The sequence below is a fragment of the Rana temporaria genome, chromosome 3 (genome assembly GCF_905171775.1).
Source record: "Rana temporaria chromosome 3, aRanTem1.1, whole genome shotgun sequence".
NCBI classification, from domain to species: domain Eukaryota; kingdom Metazoa; phylum Chordata; class Amphibia; order Anura; family Ranidae; genus Rana; species Rana temporaria.
This window is the reverse complement of record NC_053491.1, coordinates 441,035,088-441,056,676: the sequence shown is the minus strand read 5'-3', so window position 1 is coordinate 441,056,676 and position 21,589 is coordinate 441,035,088. Positions and strand designations below refer to the sequence as shown.

The following is a 21,589-nucleotide window of genomic DNA, read 5'->3' as shown; positions in this document are numbered from 1 at the left end:
GAGCGTCGGTGATGCTCTGACCCTTCCCTATGCAGCTTGAATGCTTGGAACTCGAAGGCTGCGGGGTAGGAGCTGGAGTGGGAGCTGCTGAGTCGGCAGCACTGAGAGCCCACCTGTGGAAGTAGAATTGTGGATGGTGTCATGGTGAGCCCAGCTGTCCAGCACTGTTTGCACAGAAAAGCTTGGAATGCCCGGAGGGATGCTCCCTCCTCTGCCTGCTTGATTGCTATAGGTGAGTGCAGTGCTGGAGGTGGGCACAGAGCCAAAAGTTTACATGCGCTGTATCTCCACTGGAACAGGGGGTACTACATGGATGGAATAATGGTGCTGTGGGATATCAAGGGTGTATGGGGGAAAACAATGCTGAGGGGGGATCTGGGGTGTATAGGAGGTAGCAATGCTTAGGGTAGCTTGGGTTGCTATAGTGCTAGAGCTATCAGGGATGTAGAGAGGCCACAGTGTAGGGGGTGTCAGGGATGTAGTGGGGTCACAATACAAGGGGTATCTTATGGTATATGGTTACAGTGCTGGGGGAGATATCTGGGGTGTAGAGGGGTCAGAGTGCTGGGGGCATAATCTGGGGAAAAGAGGAAGCTTTGCTTGTCTGTCTCCTACCTACTTGATGTCTGTTTACCTGCACGGTCTCCATTGTAAGGGCCCCAAAGCATTACTTTGCCCAGGGGCCCATGATGGTATTAAGACGGCCCTGCCAGTGAGAGGGACCTATCCGGGTGAGCAATACCCACTCTGGTGAGAACACACCCAAAAATATAACCAGCAGCTCCTACGGGGATAGTGCTACATCTATGAGATAAAACAGAACAGAGTTTGTGACCTAGGTGCTGTCATCCATCATCAGTACCTGGCCTCACAAATGCTCTTTTGGGTGAATGGGCAAAATTTGCAAAAGACGCAATTCAAAATATCGTAGAAAACCTTTTCAGAAGAGTGGAGACTGTTATAACTGTAAAGTAAAGATGGGGGGGGGGGGGGGCTTTATATGCGCATTACTGCAATGCAGTACTGTGAAAAGTACCCAAATGATCTCTGAAACATCTCAAAACACCTTAAAGGCAAATTTGTCAATCTGCATTAACCATAACTGTTTATTAAATACCATTTTCTTTCTTATGCTCAAAATGAGTGAATTCCCTTCCTAAGAAATTAATTAGTATTCTAAACGAAGTAATTGGGAGCATAACTACTGCATATTGATTGGTTTGCAGAAAAATTATTCTACAAAATAGGGGATAGATTTATGGCTTTTTTTCGTATTTATTTACTAGTAATGGCGGCGACCTGTTATTTTTATCGGGACTGCGACATTATGGTGGACATATCGGACACTTTTGACACATTTTTGGGACCATTGGTATTTATACAGCACTATAAAAATGCACTGATTACTGTGTAAATGTCACTGGCAGGGAAGGGGTTAACACCAGGGGGCGATCAAGGGGTTAACTGTCTTCCCCATGTGTGTGTTCTAACTGTGGGGAATGGGACTGACTATAGGAGATGAGAGATTGTGGTTTCCAGCAAGATCTCTCTCTCCTCTCCTCAAAGAACTGCCTGCGTGCGGCAGGCAGTCATGGCGACCGCCGGCCACGAGCATCGGCACCCCTGCTGTGCAGCGCGCGCGCTCCTGCTATCGTGCTTAAAGGGACCGACGTATAGCTGCAACGGTTTGCTGACCTGCCGCAGTTTAATGACGTTGGCTGGTCGGCAAGCGTTTAATAGAGATTCCTCCAGATGAATACTATAGCAAAGTCCAGTTGCAGGGGCCCCTTAAGATGATGAGGTGTCTGTTATTGTGGTGGAGAGGTCATGGGGAGATCTTCCAACTGTTGTCCAACTAGCTTGGAATACAGCTTCTCGCCCGCAAAAACTGTGTTGTGGCACTGGAACTCACCTTTATCCTATTTACTCTGCACTTTAGTCCCTCTCTAGTACTTTCTAATCTGACATGCAACTGGACCTCTAACTACCAGAAGTGGCCATTAGATACCCAACTTGGCTCTAGCCTTTGCTTGTTAATGAGCTGTAAGCTAAAACTAGCTATAGAATTGCAGACCAGAAGGGACAGGGTTGACTAGAATACCAGGAGTTGCATATACACTATATCGCAATAAACAGCATCACCTACTAATCTATTGGAAGGTGACCACTACATGCATGCAGTAACACAGACCTAGCTATCTGGCACTTTGCATGTGAGATACTAACAATAGGACACAGACTCATCTGTCACTAAGATTCAGAAATACACTCAATAAGCTATAGGTAGCTGCAGTTAAACTGTTGAAATGTAGTAATGTTTGTATAATAGTCTCTGCTTCTGGTCTGGGTGAAAATACAACCGCAGTAGCAGCACCTGTGTGTATAAGGAACTGTGGCTCAGTTATCTGTCTCGCTCCCTTCACTTCTTCAATCTGGGGTTTTAAAGCCCCTCCCCAAGATAGGAAGTGTTGATACATAAATATACTTAACACTGTGATATTTGCAGTTAACAGTAAAGGGCAACAGATGCCTACACAGTCAAGAAAAAAAAACATGCTATAGACAAGAGAAAATATGCTATAGGAGAGAAAAAAGCACACTTTAGGTAGGGAAAAAAACACTGTAGGCAAGAAAAATATGCTATAGGTAAGAAAAGTAAACTATCTTTTAGTACATTTTTCATTTGAAAGGTCTGATGTATTGATATGTTTTCTGTAGTTGTGTACATCCACAAATCTAAAATCTTAATAGATGCTTATTTTTTCATCTTTTCCAGGGTCCTGGTAGAATTTTATGTGAATGAAAACTCCTTCAAAGAGCGGCTGAAACTATTTTTTATAAAAAATCAGAGATCAAGTAAGTATTTTATTTCAAACTACCAAAGAATGTACAAATAAATCAAGAATTCAGGAACTAAGCAGTCCAGTTTAGGTCCTCATCCTTAATAAGTCAATCTTCAGTCATTATTTTAGACTTATTATTTTTTTGTCTCCTGGGATTTGCCCAACCTCGTAAAATACGATGTCAAGCTATAACTATGGCCATTAGAAAGCTACAAGACATAATGTGGCTTTGGCTGGCTAAACATGAACAACGGAAATAAAGTTCTTAGAACAGCTACATAGAGGTGTTTCCTACACAGTTGGAAATATGCTTTGTTCTTCATTGAACAACTGATAATTGATTGTTAACATTTTTGGGGAAAAAAGTCAGTACAGCCAGGTGACACAGACAGGAGGATCTATGGGGCATGGAGTCTGTGCCTCTCACTACAGGGTGACTCCGCACATGAGGATCCATGTGATATTGAGTCTGTGTCTCCCACCACAGGGTGACACCACACAGGAGGATCTATGTGACATTAAGTCTGTGTCTCCCACCACAGGGTGACACCACCCAGGAGGATCTATGTGACATGGAGTCTGTACCTCCTACCACAGGGTGACACCACCCAGGAGGATCTTTGTGATATTGAGTCTGTACCTCCTACCACAGGGTGACACCACCCAGGAGGATTTTTGTGACATTGAGTCTGTACCTCCTACCACAGGGTGACACCACCCAGGAAGATTTATGTGACATTGATAAGGATTGACCCCTGACACAACCTCAGGGCTTAACCCATTCTGCCTCTGATTCAAATTGTAAAAGCCTGCAGAAAACTGAGAGGGAGATCTGCTTCTTTCTATGTTCCAGCCGTCAAGAAACTAAACCCTTTATTTCTCATAGATTTATAGACAAAATGACATCATACATATGAGCACATGTGATTGGCTTAGTCCATATAAGGGTCTTCCTGTTATATGTTCTTCTTGGCACAAAAAGTCCTCGTGGCACATTCTTTCCTTCCACAGTCACCATATTTGTTTCGATCAATGGAGGGGGCTTTGGAGTGAAAAGTAAGCAGTAACAGCTGTCTTCACTTATCTCCTCAGAGAATTGATTAACTCTATAATGTCTTTTAAGGAAAGTAACAGCACTGTAGTATATACCCACACACACATATGCATTTATCAAGAAATAAAAGAAATAAAACAATATAAGGAAGGAAAGCAACACTTGAATAGTTCAGGAGGAAAGTAACATAACACAAAATATTAATTTTAGTAACTTCCATCACAACATGGAGTCTGTACCTGCTACCACAGGGTGACACCACCCAGGAGGATCTATGTGACATGGAATCTGTACCTTCTACCACAGGGTGACACCACCCAGAAGGATCTATGTGACATGGAATCTGTACCTTCTACCACAGGGTGACACCACCCAGGAGGATCTATGTGACATGGATTCTGTATCTCCTACCACAGGCAGGGTGACACCATTCAGGAGGATCTATGTCACATGGAGTCTGTACCTCCTACCACAGGGTAACATAGAAAGAGACACTATGTGGCATGGGATCTGCACCGCAAAGGGGAAACATACAGTAAGAGCTAGGTGACAACATGCAGTCTGTTCCTCAATTAAAAGTCTTTTCATACATAAAGTTCATTAATATTTTGTTTTGCAGGTTTAAGGGTCCGACTGTTTAATTTCTCATTGAAGCTGTTGAGTTGCCTGCTCTACATCATACGAGTATTACTAGATGATCCACGAGATGGCAAGGGGAACTGGTATGTGTTTCTGACTCTCTCTCCAATTACTTTTGTACCTTGGCTGGTATTGTCCCCGGCAACACATTAATAGGAGTATAAGAAAAGGTGCCCACCCTACATAAGCCTAATGCCTATACATCAGGCTTTGGTTTTAACACGAGCTTTCATCTTCATAGTAGGCATCCATTTTTGACCACTTGTTAGATGTTGGAAATGTCTAAAAGAAGAACTGTTGGAGCCTTGTGCATAAAGATATCTGAAGAGTCAAAATTTCTCATTGTCCATAACAACCAGATTCTCACTTTCATTGACAAGTACATGACAGGGAGACTCCTATTGTCTGGTGTATGAAGCAAGACGGATTCATCCTCCAGCTACTTTAATGATACAGGCCTGCTCTGTTTCTCTCCATAGACCAATGAATACATTTATGAAAAAAAACTCAGGTAAAAAGATGGATGTTTTTTTATTATTCTATTCTCCTCTACAGCACCAATAATTGTAATGGTGCAAGCTGACATACCCTTACTAATTTGTGAGGCAATTAGCAAAACAAACTCTTTTGGCAAACATTTTTGGTATTTCTGTGAACACAGAGATGTAGCATTATCATGCTACATCTCTGTGTTCACAGAAATACCAAGTGGCACCACATCCAAATAATAAATAGACAACAAAGAACAAATTTAAAAACTGAGCATTTTTAACCACTTCCCGCCCGGTCAATAGTCAATTGACGTCCGGGAAGTGGTTGTGAAATCCTGACTGGACGTCTATTCACGTCCTGCAGGATTACATGCCGGCGCGCACCCGTGAAGGTGCGCAGCGCGGCGATCGGTGATGCGGGGTGTCAGTCTGACACCCTGTCTCTCCGATCTCGGTAAAGAGCCTCCAGCAAAAAAACGAATTGGCCAGACCATATTTTTATGTGGTACCATCAAATGGGTTCAACCCTCAGCAGATCGACCTCCAAAAGTAAAGCCAGCAGTCCACACATAAAACACACAACGTGATCTTGAAAACTCAAAAAGGACCAAAAGGTCCAGAATATATATATATATATATATATATATATATATATAGAAACAGGGAATTGGCTCCACACCTACACCCTCTGGTGCCTCTCTGCCTCTGGGCATGTGGGGCAATGATCAGGGCTGCACATGCCTACCCCCTACCAGAAGTCAGTGCTGGCGGAATGGAAAGGGGGGGGGGAGACCCAATTCCCTGGTCACCATTTCTCCCAGAGTTTGGGTTTACAATTATTGTTTTTTCTTACTAGGCTGGGGGGTATCCTGGGGTGGGCTTTCTTACCATCCACTTAGTTTTTTCCATCACTGCCACCTCATGGAAATGCATTGGCTGTCTCTGGGTAAGGTGTAGCCTGAGTCCTAGACACATTGTACTGTATATGCAAGTACACAACTACATGATTTGTATATGAAGGAAGCAAGTCTTAACTTTGCACGTATGGTTTTAAAATACACATTAATTCCCCAGTATCATTGGGTCTCCTGAGGACGCAACAGACTGTGAAATGCGTCAGACCCTTTGGTGATTCCATTGTACAGTACACAGCTGCAATAACTCCTTTTCACATAGAGTACTTCTGTGTTTGCCATATTTATGTTTTATTATAAATAAAGTGATATTGGTACACCAATGATAGGAGGTCTGGTCTGTTAAAAGTGGAAAGTAACCTTATGTGTCTAGGGGATGTCAATGTTCCATACCATATGATGGATTTTTAATGGTGTGATTTTAATGCTTGTATTCAATAAAATAGTTTTATTTTTAACAAAAATGTTGTGAGTCCATTTCCCGAGGTTCTCTTTGGCACCTTAAAAACCTCAGTTTTTCCTTTTTTCCCCAATGTTTGTTTTTCTTATAGGCTGATTTTTAAAAACAATATTTCTTACTTTTTCCTATAATAAATATCCCCAAAAATAAAAAATAAATAAGAATTTCTTCATCAGTTTAGGCCAATACAGTATGTATTCTTGTACATATTTTTGGTAAAAAAAAATTGCAGGGTTGTGAAGGGAGGTACAGCGGTGGTGCAGATGAGCAGGGGGTTACAGTGGTGGGGGACAGAAGAGCAGGGTGGTACAGTGGTGGGACAGATGAGCTACAGTGATGAGTTACAGTGGTGGGGCAAATGTGCAGGGGGTTACAGTGGTGGGGCAGATGAGAAAGGGGGTACAATGGTGGGGCAGATGAGAAAGAGGGTACATTGATGGGGGCAGATGTACAGGGGGTTACAGTGGTGGGGCAGATGAGAAATGGGGTACATTGGTGGGGCAGATGAGAAAGGTGGTACATTGGTGGGGAAGATGTACAGGGGGTTACAGTGGTGGGGCAGATGAGAAATGGGGTACATTGGTGGGGCAGATGAGAAAGAGGGGACATTAGTGGGGCAGATGTACAGGGGTTACAGTGGTGGGGCAGATGAGCAAGGAATTACAGTGGTGGGACAAAAGAGCATGGTGGTAAAGTGGTGGGACAGATGTGCAGGGGGTTACAGTGGTGGGGCAGATGTGCAGGGGATTACAGTGGTGGAGCAGATGTGCAGGGGGTTACAGTGGTGGAGCAGATGTGCAGGGGGTTAAAATGTGGTGGGGCAGATGTGCAGTGGGTACATTGGTGGGGCAGATGTACACGGGGTTACAGTGGTGGGGCACATGAGCAGGGCGGTACAGTGGTGGGGCAGATGAGCAGGGCGGTACAGTGGTGGGGCAGATGAGCGGGGGGAGGGGGGGTACAGTGGTGGGGCAGATGTGCAGGAGGGACAGTGATCTGAGGTGTGAAGGCGCATGAAAAAAAACTTTTTTGTGACTGAGAGTGTGAAATTGACATTTTCTTGTTATAAAATCGGCACACTCAATTTCTTTAAAAACATTTTTCGGCACACTGTGCTCAAAAAGTTGCCTAGGGGATGACTTTTTAAAATATATTGCTAAGTAACTTGAACAGGAGAGGGGTTCAGGGGTTTAGGAAACTCCAAACATTAACAGAAATAACAGGAGGACAGCTTCTCACTAACCTTCTCTAAACAACTTTTCCTACAGGGGTTGGCCAGTATATTTAGGATTCTATAAGGCCTCGTACACACGATCGGTTAAACCAATGAGAATGGTCTGATAGACCGTTTTCATCGGTCAAAACCGATCGTGTGTGGGCGCCATCGGTTACTTATCCATAAGTAAAAAAAAAGCCAACTTGCTTTAAATTTAACCGTTGGGTCCTAACCGATGGGGAAAAAACGATCGTTAGTAGGCACAACCATCGGTTATAGTCGACGCATGCTTGGAAGCATTGAACTTCATTTTTTTAGCACGTCGTTGTGTTTTACGTCACCGCGTTCTGACACGATCGGTAGGTTCCTCCGGGAGGGAGAAAAAAGATCCTTCCCCATACCTCGAAATTAGGGCAGTGTCCTCCAGCAAACATGATACTTTTTCAGACCCTCAGCCCAGCACCTGCTAAGGTCCAGTCTGCAATTTGTTTGTCTCACTATCTATTTCCCAGCAGAGAATAAAGAACACACTCTGAACAGGCCTCTTAAATATGCGTCACCTCCCCAGCCACCTTCTGGATTTTTAATTAAATGGTTAGGTATTGTGAGATATACTGTGTTATATTGGATACATTGTTCCTCACATATGCTTGATATTTAATGTATATGATACCCCCACCCCTAATAAAGCCTTTTTCATATTTTTGTACCTTAAGCCGTTGTTGACCCGCCATTTTTTGCTTTCTGGGGGCTCCCTTGTCCCCTCCAAACCTTTTTTTATATAGCCTTTTGCTTTTTGGTAGGTATCCCATCTAGTTCTGGCGAATCGATCGGTACACTAATTAATTATTTAGATTTTCGCCAAAGGGAGTGTGGATTCAGGGATTCTTTTATTTTCTATTGACCTTCTGGATGCCCCCTTCCAGGGATTGGATGAAGCATGATAAATATTCATATTGAACATTTGACTTTCCCTGCCCTATATCTTGGAAGCGTCTTTCAGGAGCAAAGAGGAGAAAATTAACACCCAGCTAGGAAACCCTGACCAGACAAAAACAATAGACTAGTTTTCCACTAAATGCAGTGAAGCAAAACAAATGATTTACCCCAGCAGCCTAACTAGAAGAGGGCACTACACAGACTGTGAAAAGTTTTTCTTTATTTTTTCCTAATCTGACCACCTATGGGCATTTGTCAAAAATCCACTAAGACAGGCATGTCCAAAGTCTGGCCTGCGGGCCAATAGCGGCCCGCGGCCCGGTTTTGAAAGGATGCTGAGAGAAGTTGGATAGGAACCCATGTCTTCTTTCTCTTGTTTGGTGCTCTTCAAGGTTAAATAGTAGCTCTTTATATTACGCAGACTTCATACTGCTTCCAATAGCACATTCCAGCATTAGTATTTTCTAAAATAATCACACGACACAAGGGGCAGGGCTTGTACAAAAGATTATCATCATTCCCGTAAGTGTTGTCTCAGCCCCTCCAGTCATTGGTAGTTACTATTGGTATGATATTTCAGTATCAGTGGTATAACTACAGCTCATAGTGCTAATGAGTTCTGAATAGCTTATCTAGTTTCCTGTTATATGACAAGACCACAAACCAAAAGTGCACAATAATGATGGAAATAACATTTATTATTAAACAAAATGATGTATGAAAAGACATTGACATGATCACATAAAAGCTATTTTGTAGAAAAAAACGCCCCCAAAAAAAACATTTATATTCAATCTGTTATTTTCATTGTACAAATTTTGAAAGAATTGATAACATTATGTAGTGCATACTTAGCGAATGTTCTGTCTCACGCAGCCTGTAGGGAACCGGCATGGTCTCCTGGGTCCTCTTCTTCAGTCAGGTTCCTTGTTTGATGACTGTAAAATGATTAGCACTAACTGTTCTTTAAAGAGAAAGAAAATTGTATTTTAATTGAGTGCATATTTTGAACCATTACTGCTGAATTTACCTTACAGCCATGCTTGAAGTGACTTTCACATTATTTGCTGCTGTATTAAATGTAGAGGTAGATTAGTCACTATAGGCTGGTAAATTAACCAAGGTTAGATGTTCAGCATGCATCCATTCACATCCACGTATGCCAAACAAAGTACATCTCTAATGAGGGAACAAGGGAGCTGCCATTGTCAAAGGTCTAAATATCTTAAAGCGGATGTCCGCTGAGAAAAAAATATTAAAAGCCAGCAGCTACAAATACTGCAGCTGCTGACTTTTAATATTAGGACACTTACCTGTCCTGGAGTCCAGCGCCGTCCGCAGCAGAGGACGAGCGATCGCTCGTCACTCTGCTGCCCCCCCCCCCCCCCACATCCTCGGTGAGGGAACCAGGAAGTGAAGCGCTCCGGCTTCACTGCCCGGTTCCCTACGGCGCATGCTCGAGTCGCGCTACGCCTGCCGATTGGCTCCCGATGTGTACTGGGAGCCGAGTGTTCCCAGAACACAACGGGGGGGGGGGGGGAGACGGGAGGTGACATCATGCCCGCAGTCTGCCCGAGACTGTATGGCCGGAAGTGGGTGCAAATACCTGTCTTTAGAAAGGTGTCTAATGTGACACCGGAGGGGGGAGGGTTCCGATCAGCGGGAGTTCCACTTTAGGGTGGAGCTCGGCTTTAATTGCATGGCAGTATCTTGCCTAGATTATTCCTGGGATCAAACTCGGGACAAGCATGCAGCAAATGGGAGTTGTTATACTTGTTCCAGGTCATTGGCTCATTGAAGCTAGGGCCGAAACAACGAATTGATTAATCGACAACTAATCGATTATGAAATGAATCGATTACTATTTTCATAATCGATTAATCGGCCAGTAACATAATTGGGTTAAAAAAAATTAGCCCTTTATAGTACAAAAAGAGCAAATAATCGCCACTGTAAATATTACTGTAAAAAAATAATGAAAAATGAAATGAAATGAACCCCTTACAGTAGTGATTATTTGCTCTTTTTGTACTATAAAGGACTAATTTTAGTTTTTTTAACCCCTGTTTTTTGGTGCTTATGGGACACGTTCAAATCTACGTTTTTTTCAGCTGGAAAGGGTCAAGGCTTTTTTTCCAATGCAAAACAGGGCTTTTTTGGTTCAATATACTTCAATGGAGAAGCTGCAGAAATGCATGTAATGGGCCAGATCGACACTAGATCCATCTATTGATACGCCGCGTAACTTCTAGTTTGCTCCGGCGTATCTTTGTTCTGTATCCACAAAACAAGATACGCCTGAAGCTGGGCTAGATCTGACTGGCATACCACTTAGTACGCCGTCGGATCTAAGGTGCACATTTACACTGGCCGCTAGGTGGCGTTTCCGTCGATTTCCGCGTCGAGTATGCAAATTAGCTAGATACGGCGATCCACGAACGTACGTCCGGCCGGCGCATTTTTTTACGCCGTTTTTACGTCGTTTCCGTAAGGCTTTTTTCGGCGTATAGTTACCCCTGCTATATGAGGCGTGTCCTATGTTAAGTATGGACGTCGTTCCTGCGTAAATTTTTTTTTTTTTTTACGTCGTTTGCGTAAGTTGTTCGCGAATAGGGCTTTGCGTAGAATGACGTTCACGTCGTAAGCATTGGCTTGTTGCGGGTTAATTTCGAGCATGCGCACTGGGATACCCCCACGGACGGCGCATGCGCCGTTCAGAAAGAACGTCATTTACGTCGGGTCAAGACGTATTACCATAAAACACGCCCCCATCTCATCCATTTGAATTGCGCGCCCTTACGCCGACACAGTTACAGTACGCCGCCGTAACTTACGCGAAAATTCTTTGAGAATACGGGAAATACGCTGTAAGTTACGGCGGCGTAGTGTATCTGAGATACACTACGCCGGCCGTAAAGAAGCGCCGCGCTTCGTGGATCTGGCCCAATGTGTTTTTGCAGCAATTTGTGTTTTCTAATCTGCCCAACAACAAATTGACCCAAAAAAAGCATAAAAAATGTAAAATGTAAATTGCAGCAAAAACGCACAGCAAAAAGCACTGCAGAAAGATTAAAGGCAAACTGCATAAGTGTTAACCTGAGCCTTATGCTGGCCACACAGATCAATTTTCAGATGAGAATTTTCATTTGAAAAATCTTTGTACATTCGCTGAATGTAATGTAAGAATGTTGTTTGAAATTTTCACTTGCTTTTAACATTCTGCTTTAAAATGTATTACATTTTTTTACGAAAACCACATACACTGTCTGAAAATTCCCTTGACCAAGAGAAGAAGTTTTCCATTTCTAAATTTTCCCATCACTGTGGTTGAAAACGAATGTCGATTTGACCCCACTAACAATTAGAAAATCAAACAAACGTTCGTAAAATAAAAAAATGAAAAGAAAGGAATCTTTTTGGATGGCCAGCATATAATATATTTATAACAATTCTGTTTGAAAATCTGCAAAACAGTCTAACTGTTTGTTTCTTTAAATAAAAAAAATTTGATCTCTGAGTCTGATGACTTTTACCAGATTCAACCTCTAAGGCCGCGTACACACGGTCGGTCCAAACCGATGAAAACGGACGGAAGTTCAGTTTCAACGGTCCAAACCGACCGTGTGTACGCCCATCGGTCTGTTGTTCTTCGGTCCCAAGACAGAGAAATTGCTTTAAAATCGAACCGATGGACGCTTGACTGATAGGTCAAAACCGATGGTTAGTACGCAAAAGCATCGGTTCCAAATCCGCGCATGCTCAGAATCAAGTTGACGTATGCTTGGAAGCATTGAACTTTTTTTCAGCGCGTTGTGTGTTTACGTCACCGCTTTCTGACCCGATCGGTTTTGGAAACGATAGTGTGTACGCTTCAGCAGTGAACCGATGAAAACGGTCCGTCGGTCCATCGGACCATTCTCATCGGATGGACTGACCGTGTGTACGCCGCCTAAAAGTACAGGTGAAACTTGAATATCGTGCAAAAATTCATTTATTTCATTAGTGCAACTTAAAAGGTAAAACTAACATATGAGATAGACTCATTACATGCAAAGCAAGATAGTTCAAGCCGTTATTTGTCATAGTTGTGATGATTATGGCTTACAGCTCATGAAAACCCCAAATCCACAATCTCAGAAAATTAGAATATTGTAAAAAAGGTGCAATATTCTAGGCTCAAAGGGCCAGATTCAGAGACATCGGCGCATTTTTAGGCAGGCGTAGCGCATCTCATATGCGCTACGCCGACGTAAAGCAGAGAGCCAAGCACCTAATTCACAAAGCACTTGCTCCCAACGTTGCGCCGGCGTAACGTAAAGTCGTCGGCGTAAGCCCGCCTAATTCAAAGTAGGTGGAAGGTGGGCCTGATCCATTTAAATGAAGCGTGACCCCATGCAAATGATGGGCCGAACGAATGGCGCATGCGCCGCCCCGTGGACGCATCCCAGTACGCATGCATCAGAATTACGTTGTAAATACTCCAAAAGGTACGTTGAATCACTGCCTACGACGTGACGTAACCTAAGCCCAGCCCTTTTCACGTACGACTTACGTAAACAACGTAAAATACGACGGCTGTTCCCTGGTCCATACCTAACATGACTTACCCCTGCTTTATGAGGCTTAACTTTACGCCGGACGTACGCCTTACGTAAACGGCGTAGATTACAGCCAACCGTGCAAGTACGTTCGTGAATCGGCGTATCTCTCTCATTTACATATTCGATGCGTAAAACAATGGAAGCGCCCCTTGCGGCCAGAGTAAACATGCGCCCAAGATACGACGGCGTAGGAGACTCACGTCGGTCGGATGGAGCCAAAATTCAGGCGTATCTAGCTTTAAGAATCAGGCGCATAAATACGACGGCGCATCTGTGCACTTACGCAGCGTATATAAAGATACGTCGGCGTAAGTGCTTTTTGAATCCGGGCCCAAGTGTCCCACTCTAATCAGCTAATTAAGCCATAACACCTGCAAAGGGTTCCTGAGCCTTTAAATGGTCTTTCAGTTTGGTTCAGTAGGAATCACAATCATGGGAAAGACTGCTGACCTGACAGTTGTGCAGAAAACCATCATTGACACCCTCCATAAGAAGGGAAAGCCTCAAAAGGTAATTGCAAAAGAAGCTGGATGTTCCCAAAGTGCTGTATCAAAGCACATTAATAGAAAGTTATGTGGAAGGGAAAGTGTGGAAGAAAAATGTGCACAAGCAGCAGGGATGACCGCAGCCTGGAGAGGATTGTCAGGAAAAGGCCATTCAAAAGTGTTGGGGACTTTCACAAGGAATGGACTGAGGCTGAAGTGCATCAAGAGCCACCACACACAGACGGATCCTGGACATGTGCTTCAAATGTCGTATTCCTCTTGTCAAGCCACTCCTCAACAACAAACAACGTCAGAAGGTCTTACCTGGGCTAAGAAAAACACACCGGGTCTGTTGCTCAGTGGTCCAAAGTCCTCTTTTCTGATGAGAGCAAATTTTACATCTCATTTGGAAACAAGGAGCCGGAGTATGGAGGAAGAATGGAGAGGCACACTCTGCAAGATGCTTGAAGTCCAGTGTGAAGTTTCCACAGTCTGTGATGATTTGGGGAGTCATGTCATCTGCTGGTGTTGGTCCACTGTGCTTCATTAAGCCGTTCTACCAGGAGATTTTGAAGCACTTCATGCTTTCTTCTGCAGATGAGCTCTATGGGGATGCTGACTTCATTTTCCAGCAGGACTTGGCACTGCCCACACTGCCAAAAGCACCAAAACCTGGTTCATGACCGTGGGATTACTGTGCTTGATTGGTCAGAAAACTCGCCTGACCTGAACCCATAGAGAATCTATGAGGCATTGCCAAGAGAAAGATGAGAGACATGAGACTGAACAATGCAGAAGAGCTGAAGGCCGCTATTGAAGCATCCTGACCTTCCATAACACCTCAGCAGTGCCACAGGCTGATCACTTCCATGCCACGCCGCATTGAGGCAGTAATTGCTGCAACAAGGGGCCCAAACCAAGTTACTGAGTACATATGCATGCTTCTACTTTTCAGAGGTCCGATATTGTTCCATGTACAATCCTTGTTTTATTGATTGCATGTAACATTCTAATTTTCTGAGATTGTGGATTTGGGGTTTTCATGAGCTGTAAGCCATAATCATCACACTTATCACAAATTACGGCTTGAACTATCTTGCTTTGCATGTAATGAGTCCATCTCATATATTAGTCTCACCTTTTAAGTTGCATTATTGAAATAAATGAACTTTTGCACGATATTCCAATTTTTGTACAGTATATCTCTTCTGTCTGTTATTCTCAGAGTGGATTAGAGATTTTTATCCGTATTCAGGTAGAGCGGCATATCTTAGATCGGCGTAGCGCATCTCATTTGCGCTACTCTGACGTAACATAGAGAGGCAAGTACAGTGGGCCAAATCCACAAAGCAGATGCGCCGACTTAACTCGAGATTTCAAATTTTACACGGCGCGTATCTTTGCGCCTGATCCTCAAAACGAGATACGCATGAAATTCCGGTATTTCCGTCCTACCTAAAATAATTACACCGGCGCTTCTTTGTGCGCAAATTACGCTAGACACGCCTCTGTATTTGATAGGCAAAGATGCAAATGAGGGAGATAGGGCGATCCACAAAATTAAGTGTGTGCGGCGTAGATTACGACCTGTGCGCTTCTGTTAGTTTCCCGGAGCAATTTTACACTTTATAAAAGCAGCCCTAATTTTACACATGCCGTGTAAAGGTCAGCTAAAGCAATACCATGAAGGAAGAGCTGACCACACACACTTGCTGGACTACAATCTGTATGCCACCATGCCAGGGGCATCCATGCCCCTATCTATAATAGTGACTTTAGTAACCCAGGGTACCCCCTCTTCTGAGGGAACAGCAGTCAGGAGACGCCTCGCAGAATGCATATTTGCAGAGTAAACGCACATTAATGATGTCACAATGAGAATGCATGAATGCACGCCACTGTGGTCCCTAGCACAGACACATCACATGCACATTGAATTGGATTAGATCCAAGTCCCCCCCCCCTTTGGTACTTGGGAGCAGCAACGCCACGCCACGGCTCCAATTATGTCACTGTGCATTCATACACCATTCAGGAACCTGGGATCACTTCTCCCTGGTCCTGGGGATCCCTTCTCCACCAAAACTGAGGGTGACACCCTTATTTTATCAGGAATGCCACCCCCCCCCCCCACATTCACACATCATTCACACACATAAATCAAATCATAAGTACAGAATACCAAATGAAATAATAAAAAAAAATAAAAAAACATAAAAATAAAAAAACAAAAGTATCCCTGCTAATTACTTATCGGCGGCGATTGCTACGCCTTGGCTGGCCACGGGCACGGCCATGGGCACGGGCACGGCCACGCCCTCAAGGAGGATGTCCATTGGGGGGGGTGTGAGCTGGGGAAGGAGGAGCCTCCTGGGGGGGGAGGGGAAGGAGGAGCCTTCTGGGGGGGGTGAGCAGGGGAAGGAGGAGCCTCCTGGGGGTGGCGAGCAGGGGAAGGAGGAGCCTCCTGGGGGGGTGAGCAGGGGAAGGAGGAGCCTCCTGGGGGGGTATGCAGGGGAAGGAGGAGCCTCCCCTGCTGGCCTGCCCTCCAAGGCCACTGCAATTCTACTGAGACAGGCAGTGAGGGCAGCCGCATTGGCCTGGCCAGACCTAGTATTGTCCTGCACAGTCTGGGTCAGGGCAGTCACCTCCCTGCCAAGCCTGTTGTGGCGGTCTGTAGGTTGTTCATGCATGTAATGACCGCCACTGAGTTGGTGGCCACATCACCGACTGCCTCCATCATTACACCCAGGCTGTGCTCCATCTGGGTCATTTTTTGGAGCATTTTATCCAGAGTGCGGGTCTGCCGGGCATTGTCCCTCAGCAGACTGACTGGCAGACGCTCGGCCACCTCCATGGTGTCCTGGGTCGCCATCCTGCCTGCCCCTGAGGCTTGTGGCCTGGGAGGAGGGGATAGAGTGACCCTTGTGGGTGGAGGCCTGTTGGGGGAGAAGTGGCCTGACTGGTGCCAGCCTCTGGGGTAGCCTCAGGGGAAGACTCAAAGGTCATCATATCAGACGCCAACAGGACTTCCCGGCCAATCTGAATATTTTCTTCCTCCTCCCCCTCCCCCTCATCCTCCTCACCCTCAACCTCCTCATGAGGGGAGGTTTGGCCACTCCCCTCCCCTGGGGAATCCTGCCCTTCTTGGGAGTCATCAGCAGCCTGTCTTGGGGGTGGTGCAGCAGCCTGGCCTGATGGGCCAGCAACCTCCTGGCCTGATGGGCCTGCAACCTCCTGGCCTGATGGGCCTGCAACCTCCTGGCCATCTGTGGAGGACACAAAACAATCACAGGTTGGAGGATCCACACACTTGGCACATCTTCCCTTCCCCCACCCACACATGCTAATCACCAGAGAGAAAAACCAAAAACTTACCTGTCCTCACAGGAACATCTGACTGATAGCCAGGCAGGCCCACCACCTGCTGTGTGTGGAAACACTGGGCCACTGCCCATTCCTCCTCCGTCAGTCTGACTGGGCACGGTCCCCCTCCTCCAGTGCCCCTGGTATGGGCGTCTATCTTTGCCATCTTATTGCGGACGAAGCTCCTAAGGTCGTTAATTTTTTTCTGTATGCCAGCGGGGGTCCTGGTCTCCCCCCCCCCCGCTGCATTGACCTGATCCGTTATCCGTTTAAGGAGCTCCTTCCTCCTGGCCGGGGGGGTGTTCCGTCTCTCAGGGCCATGCAGATATCGCCCATATTGCACGATGCCCCGAGTAAGAATTCGCTTCTCTCCCAGGGTGAAATTAAGCTTCCTGCGCTTGGGGGCCATCACAGACACCACCCAGCACCAAGAAACTCAAAAAAAACAATCACCAATACACACCCAACAAACAGACAAAAAACCAAAAAACAGACAAAAATATACACAACACAAAAAAATACACAACAGACAAAAATACCCCACAACAACAGACAATATACACACACAGACAAAATATACACCGAACAAACAGACAAAAATACACACCCAAAACACAGACAAAAATCTAAACACACAAGCAGACAGCTACTATAAATTCTAAATAAATCACAAACAAAAAACAAACAAAATACAAGCACAAAAAAAAAATCAGCAAAAACAATAACAAACAAATAACAAAATACACTTATCAAAAACAAACACCAACTAGACTCTCCAACTCCTCAAACACTTTTCTCACAAACACAAGTTACCAACAAACACCAACAAACGTTAAGAGCAGAAGCAAATTGCTCATGGAAGGGAAACACTGGGATATACTTTTGCAAGGGAAGTGTTTTTGACTGGGGCTTTTTATACACAGGGCGATCCTCAAACTAAGTACGCTTGGCCTTTTACCTATCTCACTGATTGCGCCGAGCAAAGTTCTGAACATGCGCAGTGAGCAGCAGATTCGTGCACGCAGTATGTGCATGGGGTCACAGCTCATTACAATGAAGCACGCCCACTTCCTTCCAACTTGCAATAACCCCGCCTAACGCCTCGGAATTTAAGTTACGTAAGCGCAATTTTGTGCGCAAATGCGCTGTGGATACGGCACTTACGACACCAACTTAGGGCGCCGTGACATACTTAGGGCGTAAATGACATAAGTGACATAAGTTTTGAGTAACTTAATTTGCGCCGCTGGCTGTGGATTTGGCCCAGTATTCTCAAAGCACTTGCTCCGTAAATTACGTTGGCGTAGCGTAAATGGGCCAACGTAAGCCCGCCTAATTCAAATTAGGAAGGTAGTGGGCGTGTTGTATTAAAATTAACCGTGACCCCATGTAAATGAATGGCCGAACGAATGGCGCATGCGCGCGCATGCTCAGAATCACATTGCACATTGTGAGTTCATATGACGTGAACTTAACCTACGCCCAGTCCCATTCACGTACGACTTACGTAAACTGCGTAAAATCCGACGGCAGTTCCAACGTCCATACCCTAACATGACAGACCAGCTTTTTGGTGGTTTATCTTTACGCCGGACGTACGCCTTACGTAAACGGCGTAGCTTACTGCGATGGGCGCAAATACGTTCGTGAATCGGCGTATCTCGCTCATTTACATATTCGAAGCGTAAATCAATGGAAGCGCCCCTAGAGGCCAGCGTAAATATGCACCCAAGATATGACGGCGTAGGAGACTTACGTCGGTTGTAGGAAGTCAAAATTCAGGCGTATCTTGTACTGTGAATTAGGCGCATAGATACGACGGCGCATCCGTGGACTTACGCGGCGTATCATTACGTCAGCGTAAGTCTTTGTGAATCCGGGCCTTTGTTTCCTAACCATATAGTTGGTTATTTATATTTACCACTGCATAGAGATCTTTAGGAATAGACCTTTTTTTAAACTTCACATATTAACTAAATTATACACAACACTTTTTTAAAGGTTATTAACCGATTCATCGAAACAATAATCGACCAACTAATCCAGCCCTCAAAATTTCCACTCATCTGCTCGCATTTTGCGAGTGGATTTTGAGGGCTGGCGAGTGTGGGAGTGATCTTAGGGGAAGAGAGAGGAGAGTCACCGCCGCATTGTTCAAAGCGTGGGGAATATAACAGCTTTCAATTCAATAGCTGTGTTCCCTGCCGTGCGCCGTTCCACGCACGTTGAACAACGCGGCGGCGGCTCTCCTCTCTCTTACCCAGAACAGGTAGGCTGCACTGGGGACACGTGGCTGCATTTTTGGGCACGGATAAAGTTGTTGTTAATATGTATTTTTATAACTTCATTCTGCATAAAACATTTAAGTGTAATTTCATGAGATAATTTAGGAGGGCGTGTCTAGGGGCGGGACATGGTAGGGGTTGGGCGGTGCAACTGGTGGCGAGTAACCCTTGAGGCCTGGCTAGTAGCTCAGGACTTGAAATTTTGAGCCCTGAACTAATCGATTATGAAAATAATCGTTAGTTGCAACCCTAATTGAAGCCAAAGCAAAAAACATGACAGCTAGGCAACTAACATTTCCAAGGGGGTGGTCAGCTATGGGAACCTCCATTTTTATTTTATGACAGGCTTCCTTTAATGAGTTTAGTTGCTATGGATGAGCAAGTGTTTTTCCTTTTTCTTTTTTTTTATTTCTGCTAATTCCTATTACATTTTTTTCATTTTCTGCCCTGACCCTACTCCTTTTAATCTGTGATTCTACACCTCTGCATTTGGTTTTGATGTCCTGGTTTTACTGGCCTTTTAGATTTACCCATGCCCTACCCTGAACTATTTCTTCTCTAGCCATTTGATACTATAACAGAATGTCTACTTTGATCTTAGGCCTTGATCTCAGCCTTTGTGTTGGCACTTGCAAACGGCTACTTTGGTATAATTATCTGGTCCACAAAACCTAGAGCCACTGAATGCCAGTAGACACAAACAAAGGTCATTGTAAGATGGCCATCATCCCTAATCATAGTCTGACCCTTTGAGCAGGCATGCATCTCTTATCATTCACCCCAATATAGTATATATGCATATCTTGTTCACCTAGACTTTTTGTATTCCATTTATCTATTGTTCACTTGAAACTTTCCTCTTTACAATGTGTATTTTTTTAATAGCTCATGAGCCTTTATTTTTTATCTACAGCTGGGAATGTCCAAAACAGAACTATTCTTCACAGCACAAATTTGACTGGTAAGAACCACAATGCCACAGCACAGCTAAAATGGGTTCTCAGCTAACCACAATTAGTGGTCACTTGGCATTTATCTAGAGCAGGGGTCTTCAAACTATGGCCTGTGGGCCAAATCTGGCCTACAGACGTAAGGGGGACTTTGATGGGGACTCTGATGTAAGACGGGTACTAATATAAGGCAGACTTAGATGTAAGGGGAACTTAGATGGGATGGAAACTGATGTAAGGGGGACTTTGATGGGGACCCTGATGTAAGGAGGGGGTACTAAAATAAAGGGTACTTAAATGTAAGGGGGGACGACGATGTGGATGGGATGTGATGGGAACTTTGATGTAAGGGGACTCTGATGGGGATCTTGATGTAAGGTTGGACTCTGATGGGGACCTTGGTATAAGGAGGGACTCTGATGGGAACCATGATGTAAGGAGGGGCATACATGGGGACCCTAATGTAAGGGGGTGTAGGGACCTGCGATGAGCTCAGGTTTATTTGGAATTTCCATGCTTTGTTTTACGGAGGTTTTTTCTTGTTTGCTCTAAATAACATCATGTGGATTCAAAAATGTTACAAGTAAAACTTATTCAATGATCAAAATGTGATTGTTCATCTATAAAAAATTGTATATATATTTTTTTGGCTCATGAATATTTCTAAAATATAGGATGTGGCCTCGTATAGGAAAGCCTTTAAGATCCTTGATCTAAAGGTAGCGACGACCAGCATTATAGAACGATTAGTTGTATTTATTTGAGGGAATCTATGACTTCTCTTTCGTAGTCTTTATTTATGATGTTAAAGTACAGGCTATATACAGGTTTATTAGCAAGTTTATTCATTTCTAGCTCACCTGGGATCACCAAACCCCCGATGCAGGCAATTTCACAATTACTTTGACTCCAACAAAAGTTAGGTGATTTATCATTGACACTTTCCAGCATCTTCCAATTATCCTCTTACCACGTTAAAATAAGCTGGGTCATAAAGTTAGAGGCTGAACTGGGCTAAATGTTAGTTTTCCAAATTCCTATCTTTTTAGATAGAGAGCAGATCAGAGGAAAGCAGAAACAATCTTTCAGATACATTTAGTTTGCTTCTGAGTATAGTTTCAAATAGAGTTCTCAAAGATGCGTCTGAATTAAAGTTGACCCCCTTCTGACTGCAGTTGATCTTCTTCTGACCTTCAGTTGACCTCCTGACCTACAGTTTATCTTCTTTTGACCTACAGTTGACCTCCTTCTGACCTGTAGTTGATCTTCTGACCTGCAGTTGACCTCCTGACCTGCAGCTGATCTTCTTTTGACCTATAGTTGACCTCCTTCTGACCTGCAGTTGACCT

At 44.4% G+C, this 21,589-nt stretch overlaps 1 protein-coding gene across 1 annotated transcript in view; it reads left to right on the top strand.

The window, feature by feature from the left end:
• Positions 1 to 2,705: 2,705 nt before the first annotated feature.
• LOC120930549 (potassium channel subfamily T member 2-like) overlaps positions 2,706 to 21,589 on the top strand; it is a 226,446-nt gene continuing 207,562 nt past the window's right edge. Inside the window, exons 1-3 of the mRNA XM_040341725.1 lie at positions 2,706 to 2,856; positions 4,517 to 4,619; positions 20,204 to 20,251. Of these exons, the coding sequence (XP_040197659.1) occupies positions 2,706 to 2,856; positions 4,517 to 4,619; positions 20,204 to 20,251 (302 nt within the window). The remainder of the gene's footprint in view (positions 2,857 to 4,516; positions 4,620 to 20,203; positions 20,252 to 21,589) is intronic.